Source organism: Capra hircus, chromosome 29 (assembly GCF_001704415.2).
Source record: "Capra hircus breed San Clemente chromosome 29, ASM170441v1, whole genome shotgun sequence".
In the NCBI taxonomy this organism is placed as follows: Eukaryota; Metazoa; Chordata; class Mammalia; order Artiodactyla; family Bovidae; genus Capra; species Capra hircus.
In genome coordinates, this window is record NC_030836.1 from 47178964 (window position 1) to 47194021 (window position 15058).

At 42.9% G+C, this 15058-nt stretch overlaps 1 protein-coding gene across 1 annotated transcript in view; it reads right to left on the reverse strand.

Annotated features, from left to right (window-relative positions):
• The window catches only part of TESMIN (testis expressed metallothionein like protein), a 40496-nt gene extending 25438 nt beyond the window's left edge, over positions 1-15058 (reverse strand). Inside the window, exons 1-6 of the mRNA XM_018042745.1 lie at positions 14990-15058; positions 13903-14418; positions 7665-7823; positions 5585-5705; positions 3680-3756; positions 769-863 (exon numbers count right to left, since the gene is read on the reverse strand). Of these exons, the coding sequence (XP_017898234.1) occupies positions 769-863; positions 3680-3756; positions 5585-5705; positions 7665-7823; positions 13903-14379 (929 nt within the window). The 5' untranslated portion in view covers positions 14380-14418; positions 14990-15058. The remainder of the gene's footprint in view (positions 1-768; positions 864-3679; positions 3757-5584; positions 5706-7664; positions 7824-13902; positions 14419-14989) is intronic.

Sequence of the window (15058 nt, forward strand, 5' to 3'; positions counted from 1 at the left end):
TGCCTAAAGGCAGACACTGCGGGAGGCTGGGGGCACTACAGACCAGCCCACATTTCCTAAATTGCTGGCCTGACTTCTTTCAGGCCCTCAAATGTACTTTTTCATTAGGCTGTGTGCCCCAACTTCTGGAGGCAGGAAGAGGTGGCCCTCCATAACCAACTAGATGGCTCCATGAACAAAGAGGGCTGCTCTATTCACTGACAGCAAGTGAGTGTGAACTCAAGAAAGTTTCAACCAGCTTGGTTAGTTTAATTAGTTACAGTTATAGACATGATTTTAAAATGTCCAGACAAGGTCCCAGAGAAGCGCAGCCATGTCCACCTGCAGACCACGTGCCTTGGACCCTGTCACTGAACGTGAGCAAAGGCAGCGGGCAGAGGCTGCCATAAAGGCACGGAGACTGTGGTCAACGTTAAGTGACTGCCACACCATCACCTGTGCTGATGGCAGCAAAAAAGAAACAGAGCAGCCCGGTTTAAGCCGATGTGCTCTCAAGACAGCTAGGATCGGCAGCAGACCTCCGCAACACTGACACTGGGCAGTGGGCAGAGAGTGTAAGTAGATGAAGGTTACAGACCAGGCTTTCAAGCAGCCGCAAACCAGACACTCACAGCGGTACTGTTAGTGCCCTGCTGAATGTGAAGTCCTCTTTTAGAAGTCGTGAAGGTTTGCAGGTGAAGCCGACTTTAAACTCAGAATAAAATCACAAACGTTCCCCAGAGCCTCTTAAACTCTTACATTACAGTGACAGTTGCTTTTAATTCTTACCCAGCCAAAGTTATTTTTGGTGGTGGTCCTGGAAGAGTTGATCCTGAGGGGAAAGCAGGCCCGCTGATTGCAGATGGTAAGGCTCCACTGTCAAGCTGTGTAAAGTCAAAGGCAAGCATAATTTGAATTAGTATACATTTTTAAAGTTTATTATACCTCCCTCCCCAGGTATAGACAAAAGTGATTTTCTTCTGGAGGTTTATACCACGATCCCTTTACAACAACATCCAGGCCTTGTTATCACCATGGTTCTGCTAACGCCTGAGCAGGTTCTAGCCAAGGGTTTCAGTAGAAGGGAGAGGAGTCCAGCCCCAGTCACCTCACCCACCAGACCACAGGATGCCCTGGGGCAAGAAAGCCTGACTGTGGTCAAAGACTGAGGCAGGCCAAGGATTCAGGGCCAAGCCATCTACCAGCTGACAAGCAGCTCATAGCGCTGTCAGTCGGTTGCCCAGTGTTACTACAATGGACGTCTTTTTCACTTTTATGAACTACAAATTCGGAAATAAATTCAATAACATATTTCTATAAACTAAACATGTTCTTTAATTATTATTATGTTCTTAGTATAACACAAGAGATCTTGACATTTGAAATCTCATTGGCAACCATTACTTTTTCATCTAATCATAAAAAATTTCATAATCAGTTTTAACAAATTCAAAACCAGTGTCCTACTCTGCAGTACCCATGTCCTTTGCCTTCTTGGTTCTCACGCTCTTTTATTGTATGTTATCCATTCACATGGCTTACAGGGAAAGAAAAGGGTAGCAAAATCAACACTGACCTTTATTATCTTAAAAGAAGCTTGAAGAAATTTCAACTGTTGAATAAGTTTAGATTTTGAAATTATTTGTATATACACAAACATCCTATCCTTGTCCCTTCCTCCCTGAAAACTTGAAATTTAAAAATAAGCTTTATTTAAGAAACACAGTTTTGGAATTTCCTGACAGTCTGGTGGTTAGGACTCTGTACTTTCACTGCTAAAGACCTGGGTTTGAGTCCTGGTCAGGGAACTTCCTTGGTGGCTCAGATGGTAAAGCGTCTGCCTACAATGTGGGAGACCTGAGTTCGATCCCTAGGTTGGGAAGATCCCCTAGAGAAGGCAATGGCACCCCACTCCAGTACTCTTGCCTGGCGAATCCCATGGATGGAGGAGCCTGGTGGGCTGCAGTCCATGGGGTCGCAAAGAGTCAGACACGACTGAGCGACTTCACTTTCAGGGAACTAAAATCCCACAAGCCACTCAGTGCAGCCAAAAAAAAAGAAGCATGATCTTGGGAAAACACAATTTATCTATCTTCCTTTTCTCTCTTCCGCTTCTTTTATCATTGTGTGTAATCATTCCCTGATGGGGCCTGAAGACACTGAGAAACCACCCAGGGTCCAACTCCTTCATTACAAATCCCCCACCACAGTCTCACAGGGGAGTCACCACCAGAACCACCCCCGTGGGTCTTGCAAGAGCTGGGAGGCTCTGTGTTCCTCTCCCCGGCTTTGCCAGAGGGAAGTATTCACCAGTGACTGCAACTGTTTCCTTTACAGTCACCCAGACACCCAATTATTGGGCCCGCATCTCCTCGTGGCAGTCCATGAGGAGTAGACTTCTCTGGACTTTTGCCTTCTTTTGAGGAAGTGATTTCACAGTTCTTGAGGTTGAGACGATTCTCAGAATAAACCCGATATAATTTCTCTCTTTCTCTTTTGCTTATTTATTTAGCCTCAAAGTAAAGCAGAGAAAAAGAGATGTCTTTTAAGTAAGATGAATTCTGTCGCATTCCGCTTCCTCCTGCTCTCCCCTCGCTTGCTCCACCCCTGCCCCGTCGGCCTCCTGACTGTCTCCACAGCCTGCTGGACCCATACTCTGCGTGCTCTTCCCTGTGCCTGAAAGGCTCTTCCACATGACAGTCACATGGCTCACCTCTTCCTCTCTAGACTTCGCTTGAGTGTCACCTTCTCAGTGGTGCCAACACTCACCACCATGCTTACACTTGCCACCTGCCTTCCTCCTCCCAAACCCCCACCTCCAGTGCCCCTCCTCTGCTCTCCTAGCATGCAGTATAATTCATTTATTTACTAGGTTCGCTTATTGTCTGTCTCCCACACTGAAATGTAAACTGTGGGGGGGCAGTCATCTGTTCTGCTTTGATTTGTTTTAGGGGGTTCACTGAACACTGGCTCACTGATGTAACCCAAGTGCTCAGGCATGCTGCCCTATTGAAGGCCACCCTCTATGAAGGCCTGATACATGTTAGCTTTGCTCCAGCCCTCAGTCCACAGATATAACCAAGAATTGCAAGATCTCTGCTCTGTGGAGCTTGTATTCCTGTGGGTGGATACAGGCAAACAAACAAAGTGAAGAACACAAGACAGTAACTGTGTGCAGAGAATCAAACAGGTACTGTGGCAGTGAGCGGCCGTCTACACGGGGGACGTACGGAGGCTCTTCTGGAGAGGGGACATTTTACATCAAGACTTAAGGAAAAGAGTGCATTTGTCTTATATTTAATCTATGCACATTATGGTGTAATCATAAAAGTATTTTAAACTAAAGAGCATTTTCCTGATGTGGACAAAAGTGGGAAATAAATATTCTAGACCAAGTGAGGGGTACGTGCTGATGGGTGTCAGGACCACGAAGGACACATTCAGCAAGTGGGGCAGAGCTGGGGTCCAGAGGCCACAGGAAGGGCCAGGTTGTCTCACAGAGCCGGCAGAGAAGGGGGTCTTAGACTCACTTTGCCACTCCCAGTGCCTAACATGGGGTGAAGGTGTTGGATACTTGGTTTAACCACTGATTGTAAAACAGAGGATAAATATGCTTTCTGAGTAATTCAAACTTAAACAATCGAAATTTCAAGAGACAATAATACCCTATTGTATTTTTTTTATTAAAGCAATAACTCACTTGTTGTGTAATGAGATTTAATTTTGCTGGTACTGGCAAAAATCTTCCTACTAAAGTAGTCATGGGTTTAGGGACATCTGTAAGGAAGACAATTACAATTAATTGATAGCATATATTGTTCCTTTTCCACTTGCACATGGAAGAAAGTACAAAAATGATAATGTATCATGAATTTAACACGTGCAAAGTCATTTACACTTCTCTTGATCCTATTTATGTTTTCTATAATACCTTTCTGGTCAATGTTTTCAGCTTGTTTTTTTTTTTTTGTTTGCTTGTTTTTACTTATGACACCCTTTTTCTTTGTCATAATGCTACTTTACTTGAGCTTCCAGGGATGTTATGCTAAAAAACGTTGTCAGTGCCAGGTTCCTAAAGTCTGGGCCACGGTGCCCTCGAGTGCTGCAGCACTCACCAGGGAGGCACTAGATACTCACATTTTCAAAGAGAGCACAGCGCCACCTGTAGGATGACACACCAACTACTTTCAGTTTCTGTGTATTCTTCCTCAGATACTTACTGGAATGTAAGTACTCATTAGGCTATTGGGAGCAAACTACTGAAGATTGGAACCGATAACGTATTTCTTTGGCCTAAGCGTGCCATGAAGAACACCCGTGAGACACTACGGTCCCTGTGAAATTCCGTGTTTGAATTGGAGTGACAGGAGAAGTCTCCTGATTGCCCACCTACTGAAGGCTTGTGCCTCCTCTGAGTGGTGTTTCCTTGAGATTTACGTAACTGAATGCATCTATTTCATGGTGATATTTAATGCGTTCACAGTGACAAAGGAAACTAGGCTGGGGGCTGAGCAGTTATGATGATATGACAAGGAAATAGACGAGGAGAGCATTATGTAAATCTTCCTTCTGGGGATGACCTAAGGCATTAGGATTTTGTCGTGTTCCAGAAGGAAGGGAATTGGGAAAGAAACCTTCTCTGTCTGTGTAGAGGATCAGAGGAAGCTCTAACTCACAGGGACTAGAGCCTGAAAACCCATGGCTGGTGTGCAGCAAAGTGCTCCTGGAGGCGCTTTGCATCAGAGAAAAGTAAATGCCTTAGAAGCATGTTATCTATCCCTGGGCAAGGAGACTATCAGGATGGAACAGGAGTCACATTCTGTCTTTTTTGCTCTGGCTCCAAAGGCTCACTGAAATGGCATCAGGACTTAATATTGACTTAAATCATGACAAGGTCAGTAAATCATATGATAATGAAATATTCTGGTTAATTCAAGCTTTAGGGTAACACAATTATGTACATACTACACACAGATGCCCAGTTTTTGAGTATTAGTGTCTAACTTTTGTAAACACAATCTTAAAACTATGTCATCTGATCTTCCTTTAATCATTCATAAGTCATTTGATGGTAATCAAGTAGTTATAGATTATTTATTATTATTGCACCAGTTTAAAGAAGTTTCTGAATAAATCAATGGCAGATAAGTCAGCATTTGATAGTTATTTCAGAACTCATGATGATTAAAGCAGAGTGGTGGTTCTCCTTGACTGCATTAAAACATTTACATGAAAATGTGTATAATTTTTGCCCCATCTGAACAGTCAACCCCCTGCCTAATCTGGGAAAGTTTGTTTCAACCCAGTTACCTCTGGCCACACCACTCATGGGTACGAGTAGTTGCCTGTTAGGATCACAAAGCTCTCTACAGCTAGCAGAAGGAGAGGACAGCTATCTGCGAATTTGAGATAGTCAGAACAATGTACACAAATTAACCTATAAAGATCTATTTTTCTAGTCTTAACTCACTAATACGGGCTGTAGGGGTTGCCAAATTGCCTAACTGCCTATTTCACTTTCACTCTACATACATATTCACAAACATATTCACTTACCAACTTCCGTGTGATATAGGACATATTTTTCTATTAATTTGCTTTGTACCTGACTGTAGATAATTATTTTGGTCTTGATACTGAGGAACCAGATGAAGTGCTTTTAGTTCTCTTGTGCCAGAGTTGTCTATACACAGCATTTGTGTACCCCCTTTCAACTGACATATCACCTAAAATGAAAAATAATGATCAGGCTTCATTTTAAAAAAGATATCCAGTAATATGAATCTAAGTAAACTTAAATCCAAGAACACAGTTCTAATTCACAATTTAAGTTTTAATGGAAAATGGTAAACTAGAGATATATTCTCACTTTTTTACTCTACAATAACATGCTCTCTGGAGGGACCACAAGGCAAGAAAGTTCCCTGGGGAAATGTCTTGTGAGATGTGTTCAGTGTGTTAAAGAGAAGTTCCTGCTCACGCCTTTCTCTACAGGTATAGGTTTAGGGTAGGGGACAGGTGACTATGAGCCAGATCTTCTGTCCACCTGTCCATGTACTCCACGGTCTCCAGGAATGGAGAGAGGGTGCTGATTTGCCCAACCTGGCCCCACTGAAGTCCAGTTAACGATATGAAGGGCTTTGTCCCCCGGACTCCATCTCTGTAGCTGGTCAACTACTTAGAATAATCTTTAATTTTATGACAGTTGTTCTCTCCTGCCACATGCACATGTTATTATTCAACATCTAATGTGTTTTTAAGATACCCATTTATTTCATTTCCTACAAGCACAGTTTAGAAAGTTTAATCCAAGTACTGGAAAATTCTAAGAAACCATGTCAGTCTTTCTGGGCCTGACCAGCACTCTCAGATCACCTAGTTGGATTCTGACCATATATAAGTCCTCAGCAAGCCTGGTGAGTCAGCCAGACCACCACACCAGTCAAGCCAAGCATGGACTCAGCCCTCCCTGTGGGCAGCCCCGTCCATGACAATGTAGCATGGACATGAAGGTGAGAGAAGTCACTGTCTCTCACTGCACACAGCTTCTAATTCTGATGGTCAAATCACAGATACCCAGAGAAACTATGGTTTCTGTCGTTAGGTTGCCTTTGGGTTTCCTAGACAGGAAAACCCAAATAAGCTTAAAGGATCAATGTTACCAAAATAACACACATACAGCCTATATTAATGAGGTGCTGATCACCAGCTCAAACCTTCAGATCATCCTGACACAGGATAAGAGTCCAGCATCATGTTCCACTGCTATTTTATTTGTATTTAGAGGATAATTACAGCCACACACGTGCAGGTGCGCAGACAGGCTGAGTGGACTGTCCAGGCCTCTGCCCATTGCACAATTCTGGACTCCTGAGGGACACAATCCTGCCCCTTCTGTGAGCATTCTAACATTACTCAGGAGTCTGGTGCAATTGGAAGAGTTCTCATCCTGTTCACCTGATCTAAGCGTCCTAGAAAAGCTCTGCTCATTCTCAAGTATTTTCTGGTTAAAGTACACACCTTAGGCTTAAGGTCTCCTTTCTTGGAATAGAGAGCTGATGGCAGGGACAGCAGTTGGTTCTTTGGACCTTTTGCCGAATGAATGCTTGGGGCTGGATTCCCTGGTTTCCCTCCCTTTTTGGTCCTCAACACAGCACTTACAAGCAGACTATGCAACATCTCTGTTTTCTGATCCATAAAATGTAGATAAAAATGATGTTTACCCTACAGAGTTTGTGTGTATTAGTAGCTCAGTCGTGTTGGTAGGAGGGATTTGGAGGCAGACAGGGAGGAAAGCGGCTTTTGCCCTGCAGCCACAGAACCGCAGCTGCCCCCTTCCACCAGCATGCCAAACCACACCGGTCAGCAGCTGCTCCTTTCCCGGGCCAACTCTGGGTCTGCCTGGACTGAGATGACTTACGGCTTCTCTCTTTAGTGAATACAGCAGTGTCCTAATCTTTGATTTGCTAAGATCGAGTAGAAATGAGAATCTTAGATGTGAAAGAAACATTAGAAAGAATCTAATTATATCCCTCTTTTCATAGATAAGACAACCAAAAATGCTGACTCAACAAGTAAACAGAATGCAAACCAATGACTGAAAATATTTTACTGTTGACTTAGTAATGACAAGGGTCAAACGTTTAATATCATGTTAGTCAGACACATTTTCTTTGCATAATTACCATTGGGTTAGAGTCTTTCTTATGAGAGCAACCAGAGGCATCCTCTGCTCCTTGAGATGATGGGAACTTGCAACTTGACTCCTGGGCCAGAGGATGTTGAAAGGTTGCTTCCTCCAGATTGTTGCTTGTGACAGAACCACCTGCTTCCTTGATTTCAACCTGAAAAAGTAAATGTTCTCTTAGAAATCACATTGTGGACACTGCACTTTACGTTTGCATAACATAGAAAATTCTTTGCAGAAGTTACATTTTTAAAGTAAAGAACATTCTCATGCTTAGCATCCTCTCTTCCCCACTATTAATTCATCCTCTGGGGCGACAAGTCATCTGACCATCCTGACTGGGGATCGAGAACATCAGAGAGATCAGGACCATGAGGTGTGGGGATGTGACTTCGATGTAACCCTCTTGCTGTTTGAAAAACATGGTGTGGGTAATTTGAGAAGATTCTGTGATTGGTCAGCTCCACCTTGAGCTTCCAGACAACCCCCTACTACAAAAGAGCTGGTTGCCTCTTGGGACCTTCCCTAAAATTGCCTAAAATGCTTCTCCTTAATCATCGTTCTCAGAGCACGCTCATTAAGTTGTATTAATGTTCTAGTCTGTTTTGCTTTTTCCTCAAGAAGCCAGACATCTTGATGTTTTAGTGATATTTATATTGTAACTTGGAGCTTCCCAGGTGGTGCTAGTGGTAAAGAATCTTCCTACCAATATAAGAGACAAAAGAGGTGTGAGTTTCCCTGAGTCGGGAAGATCCCCTGGAGGAGGGCATGGCAACCCATTGCAGTATTCTTGCCTGGAGAATCCTATGGACAGGGGCGCCTGGAGGGCTACAGACCATGGGGTAGCAAAGGGTCGGGGGACGTGACTGAAGTGACTTAGCACACATGCACATTGTAACTTACAATGTATTTATAGTTAAATAGCAGAGCTTCCCTCACTGAATGGTAGAGCGATAATTAACATGAAAACTGTGAGGGGAGAGAATAACTGCCAGCTTTGTTTTTTAAGCTATCCTCTGCAACAACCCAGCGACACATCAGCAAAAGTGCCAAAACTAGGGAGAAACATCAGTGATGTCATTGAAAGGCAATGGAATTTAAAAAACTAAGTAGTCTCAACGCTTTAAAAAAATACCACTCAAGTGTTTCAAAAAAAATTACCATTTAAAGTGTTTCAAAACTATAATTATATATATATAGCATATGTATAGTATATATAAATATATTATATATGTATATAACACATGTACACCCATGGTAGATTCATGTTGATGTATGGCAAAACCAATACAATATTGTAAAGTAATTAGCCTCCAATCAAAATAAATAAATTTATATTAAAATATAATGATAATATATAATATGATAAATATAAATATAAAATATAAATATTATCTAATATACTATATTAATATTAGTTATATAATTATAGGGGCTTCCCTGGTGGCTCAGATAGTAGAGCTTGTCTCACCAAATGGTAGAATGATAACTAACATGAAAACTGCAAGCGTAGAGAATAACTATCAGCTTTGGTTTTTTTCAATCTATCCTCTGCAACAACCCAGTGACACATCAGCAAAAGTACCAAAACTAGGGAGAAACATCAGTGATGTCACTGAAAGGCAATGGAATTTAAAAAACTAAGTAGTCTCAATGTTTTTTAAAAAATACCACTCAAGTGTTTTTTTTAAAAATTACCATTATAATTATATAAAATAAAATAAAATAATTTTATTTTTATTAAATTATAAATTTTAAAAATTATAAACTTTTAATTATATACATTATTATATAATATACTATTATATATTATCTATAAATATATCTATTATATATTAAATATATATTATATATATGTTTGCTAGTTGAAGTCAGCTAGTTGACTATATATATTATATATAATATATATTAATACTATAGATATAATGTATAGAATTATAGTTATATATTTATATTATTTATATATTATATATATCTTTAGAAGGCAATGGCACCCCACTTCAGTAATCTTGCCTGGAAAATCCCATGGATGGAGGAGCCTGGTAGGCTGCAGTTCATGGGGTTGATAAGTCGGACATGACTGAGCGACTTCACTTTCACCTTTCACTTTCATGCATTGGAGAAGGAAATGGCAACCCACTCCAGTGTTCTTGCCTGGAGAATCCCAGGGATGGGGGAGCCTGGTGGGCTGCCGTCTATGGGGTCACACAGAGTCAGACACGACTGAAGTGACTTAGCAATTAGCAATATATATCATTATATAATTATATATATTATATATTTATAATATATATGATTATATATATTCATTTCATACATAAAACATATATAATTAGTATATAATATTTATTTATATATTCATATATATTTATATAATTATATAATCATATACAAATATATAATTATAAACATATTATATAAATATGTATTATATAATAATGTATAATTATAAAATTAATATATAATTTTATATATTGATTATATATTATATATATTATATGACACAATGTAATATATTAATTTAATTATATAATATATATTGTTATATTAATGTATTATTATATATTTTTAAAGTGCTTCTTTAAAATGTAATAATGTAAGGAGATCAGGAAATAGCAGTCAACCCACAATTTATATGGTCTTTCCCCTTCCTTAACCTCCACCTGCACGGACTGCCTGTTAGAGAAGTACAGGTGAATTTTCCCACAGGCCAGGAGGCAGATCATAAAGTCCTTCAAAGAAGATGGTGATTCTAAGGTAACATTCTGAAGACCTTCTGTAAAATCACAACAGAGACGACTATCTTTCAAAGTGTGGGGACTGACCCAGACTTGAAGATCATCTAACTTAAAATCTGGGACCCAAACAATTGATTATTTTCATGGACTGGCAAATCCCTTAGCACAGCAGACTAGTATCTAGGTATAAATCTTTTAAAAGATATAGGAAAGTTTAGCAATATTTCAAGTTCTAACTTTATTAGACATTTCAAATTTTATAGAAATGTAGAATTTCTCAATTTTCTCTGCTTTCTGCTTTGGGGAATTTGTCATGTACATGTCATCAAAGTTTAGATTTTGGTTTTTAGGGAAGAATAATTTTATTTTTAAAATTTAGTTTTTAAATGATCAAAGCTTAGATTTAACTTATCTCCCTGTAATTAACAGGTACTTATATAGTAAATACATCAGTTCGTCAACCCCATGCAACTGATACTTGGACTACTTATAGAATAGTAAAACCCTATTTTTACAGAATAAACAAAGGTCAATATGTGGAAATGAATTTCTAGAAAAAGGAAATTAGCACTGACCCTGAATATTCACTGAAAAATAATTCTATTCTGTTTAAATGATAAATATGTTTGTGCTAAATCTTTTTCATTTTATTAATAAATTTGGACTGTCAGAATCATGTGACTCAGATGGTAAAGAATCTGCCTTCAATGTGGGAGACCTGGGTTTGATCCATGGGTTGGGAAAATCCCCTGGAGAAGGGCATGGCAACCCACTCCAGTATTTTTCCCTGGAGAATCCCATGGACAGAGGAGCTTGGTGAGCTACAGTCCAAGGGATTGCAGAGTCAGACATGACTGAGCGACTAACACTTGGAATTCGTCAATAAAATTAAAAATATATATATTATCCAAGTAGTCCCTCCTTTATTTTGCTAAAGTTGAGTTACATTAAAAGAGAATTTACTATTTTAATGAGCCAATTCCCTTCCCGTTCTGGTGAACACTGAGTCCACTGGGCACAGGAAGGGAATTGCGCTTGGACCAACAGGCAAAAGGTGCTGGGACACAAGTCTGGCCTGGTAGCAAGATGGAATGTCCGACACTTCAAGCCGTCTGAAAAAGGTTCCGAGAAAGACCTCTGCGCTGACTGGAGTCTGAGGAACAAGGTGTGCTCTCTGGTTTCTCCGGGCCTCAGCCTCTCTTTCCCAACTTTCCTGTGCACTAAGGAGCAGTGATTTCACTAAAAGAACCCAGAAAACAGGAATGAAGCTCCTGTTGCTATGGCTTACGATATACAAAGTCAGGGTCCAGCCAGCTTAATACCAGCTCAAAAATGTCCACACAGGCTTAACTTATAACTTACTAAAAGTAGTCAGTGGTTGAGTAAACTAATTTTCCAAACTAGATCCTTTTGGGGGGCCAGTACACATTTCCTTGGAAATCCTTTTCTTCCTTTAAAAATTGATTTTTTAGTTTCAGCAAAAATAAAATGAAAATGGGAATTCCCAGGTGGTCCAGTGGTTAGGACTCTGTGCTTTCACTACCCAAAGCCCAGGTTCAACATAAGTAAAGCAGAAAAGTACTAGTGGTTATCCACAGCAAAATAGGGTAGCTGGCTGACAATTAGCATGAATTCATATAGACTCTGATTTATATTACCACACTTGAGGAACAGCTACTTACTAGCAGAGGGAAGCTCTAACATCATGATTTCACAGCTCACGAAACACAAGTACTACCTGTAAGTCCTACCTAGCAGCAAGTCCTAGCTGTGGAAAATTCTTAAAGAGATGGGAATATCAAACCACCTTACCTGCCTCCTGAGAAATCTGTACGCAGGCCAAGAAGCAGCAGAACTGGACATGGAACAAAAGACTGGTTCCAAATTGGGAAAGGAGTACGTCAAGGCTGTATATTGTCACCCTGCTTATTTAACTTATATGATGTATCATGCGAGATGCCAGGCTGGATGAAGCACAAGCTGGGATCAAGACTGCCAGGAGAAATATCAATAACCTCAGATACAGAGATGATACCACCCTTACAGCAGAAAGCGAAGAACTAAAAAGCCTCTTGATGAAAGTGAAAGAGGAGAGTGAAAAAGTTGGCTTAAAGCTCAACATTCAGAAAGCTCAGATCATGGCATTCAGTCCTATCACTTCAAGGCAAATAGATGGGGAAACAATTGAAACAGTGAGAGACTGGTTTTTTTTTTTTTGGCTCCAAAATCACTGCAGATGGTGAATGCAGCCATGAAATTAAAAGACGCTTACTCCTTAGAAGAAAAGCTATGACCAACCTAGACAGCATACTGTAAAGCAAAGACATTGCTTTGCCAACAAAGGTCCGTCTAGTCAAAGCCATGGTTTTTCCAGTAGTCATGTATAGATGTGAGAGTTGGACTATAAAGAAAGCTCAGTGCTGAAAAATTGATGCTTTTGAACTGTGGTGTTGGAGAAGACTCTTGAGAGTCCCTTGGACTGCAAGGACATCCAACCAGTCCATCCTAAAGGAAATCAGTCCTGAATATTCATTGGAAGGACTGATGCTGAAGCTGAAACTCCAATACTTTGGCCACCTGATGCGAAGAGTGGACTTTTTGGAAAAGATCTGATGCTGGGAAATATTGAAGACCAGAGGAGAAGGGGATGACAATGGATGAGATGGTTGGATGACATCACCAACTTGATGGACATAAGTTTGAGCAAGCTCCAGGAGTTGGTGATGGACAGGGAAGCCTGGCATGCTGCAGTTCATGGGGTTGCAAAGAGCCAGACACAACTGAGTGACTGCTCTGAGCTATGAATTACAACCCTTATAAATCTAAAGGGGAAAATATGTAAAAGGCCAGTGCACGAAAACTCACACTGCACTTGTTTGCACGGACACTAGGGCTTCTTTCCTAAAGCTGCTTTTAAAACTTTCTAGGGACTTCCCTGGTGATCCAGTGGTTAGGACTCCCACTTCCATAGCAAGGGGCACAATTTGATCCCCAACTGTAGAGCTAAAAGAAAAAAAAATTCTAGTTGTTTCTCTTCTCTTTTGTTTTTTAATCCCTGCTAGGTCAGGCCATGTATTTTTTTTGTTTCTTAAATACTTATTTGGTTGCACGAGTTCTTAGTTGATGCACATGGTATCTTCGATCTTCCTTGCAGAATGTGGGATCTTGGGATCTTTAGTTGTGGCATGTGGGATCTAGTTCCCTGGCCAACGATTGAACCAAGGTCTCCTGGATTGAGTGTGAAGTCTTAGCCACTGGACCACCAGGGAAGTTCCTGAAGTCAGGCCAGATCTTACCTAGGGACGAAGGACCTAATTCACCATCAGGGAGGATGCTTGGCTGGCTGATGCATCTCGCTTTAGCAAGGGATGCGCCTTGTTGGGAATGGTGAGTCCAATAGCGATGCTACCGACACAGGAAAAATCGAGGTAAAAGCCGAAAGGCCTCCCTCTCTACTGGGGAAGGGGAGCAGGGCGAGTTGTGCCATGTGGATCTTACTGGAATCACGCGTACACCCGGGTGGGCGGCTCCGTCCCTGGCCCAGGCGCCCAGGGGCACGACGGCAGAGCTCCTGTGCGGGGTGAGCAGGGAGGACAGGAAGTGGACGTTGTAGGCCGGCGGCTGCGGGGCGGCAGGGAGAACGGCCTCTTCCAGGGGGTTGAGCTCGGGGAGGTTCGAGTACTCCCCCAGGAGTCCCTCATCTTCGTTCTCATCCACCAGCAGCTCCACTTTGACCTTGCTCTGGCAGTCCCCGCCGAGCGCGGGGTTGAACGCGTGCAGCAGCGGCTCTTTGGGATCCGCTGGGCCCAGGTACGCATCCTTGAAGACGTGAAAATCGTCTTCCTCGTGCTTTACCGCCACCGGAGTTTTCAGGGGAAGGTTTTCGGGAACAAACTGACTCTCGGCGCTGAAGAGGTCTGTCACCATCTCGTCTTCGGGGCTGGACATGCTGCCCAGCAGAGGGGCGTCTTCCATGGCCACTGGGGGCGCCGAGGCCCGGGCATCACCCCGCACCTGCAACGAGGCGGCCCGGTCAGCGGCGGCACCCAGAGGGCCCTGCAGCCATTCCGGGGGGCCCGCGGCTCCTAGGATCTGATCCGGTCGTCCGCCACTCCCAAGGTCTGGTCTGGGGGTACCCCCGCCCTCAGGATCTGATCCAGAGGGCCCGACGCTCCCAGGGGCTGACGAGGAAAGGGTCTTGCGGGATGACAGGGGAGGGGTCCCGCCGTTCCCGAGGGGCCGACGGGGTCGGGGCCCGCCGCTCCCAGGGACTGGCCTGGGGGTCCCACCGTCCCAGGCGAGGACGACCGGAGAAGGGCTCCCTGCTGGCCCGACGCTCTGACAGGAGCGGTGTCCCGCCGCTCCCAGAGGAATGACGGAGGCAGGGTCCCGCCGTTCCCCAAGGGGCTGACTTGGAGGTCCCGCCGACCCCGACAGGGACGAAAGGAGAGGGGGACCCCTCCGCCCCTTCGAGGCTGACTCCGGGGCCCACGGTCCCCTTCTCGTCTGCAAGCCCGAGGCCGGGCCCGGGACCGCGGGGAAAGCCGGTGATGGCGGGAGTGTCAGGTCTCCTCAGACGACGCACCTGGGCCTGCGGGCGCTGTCAGAGCACCTAGCGCAAATGCGGGGGCGAGCCGTTGGGTTAGCCGTTGGG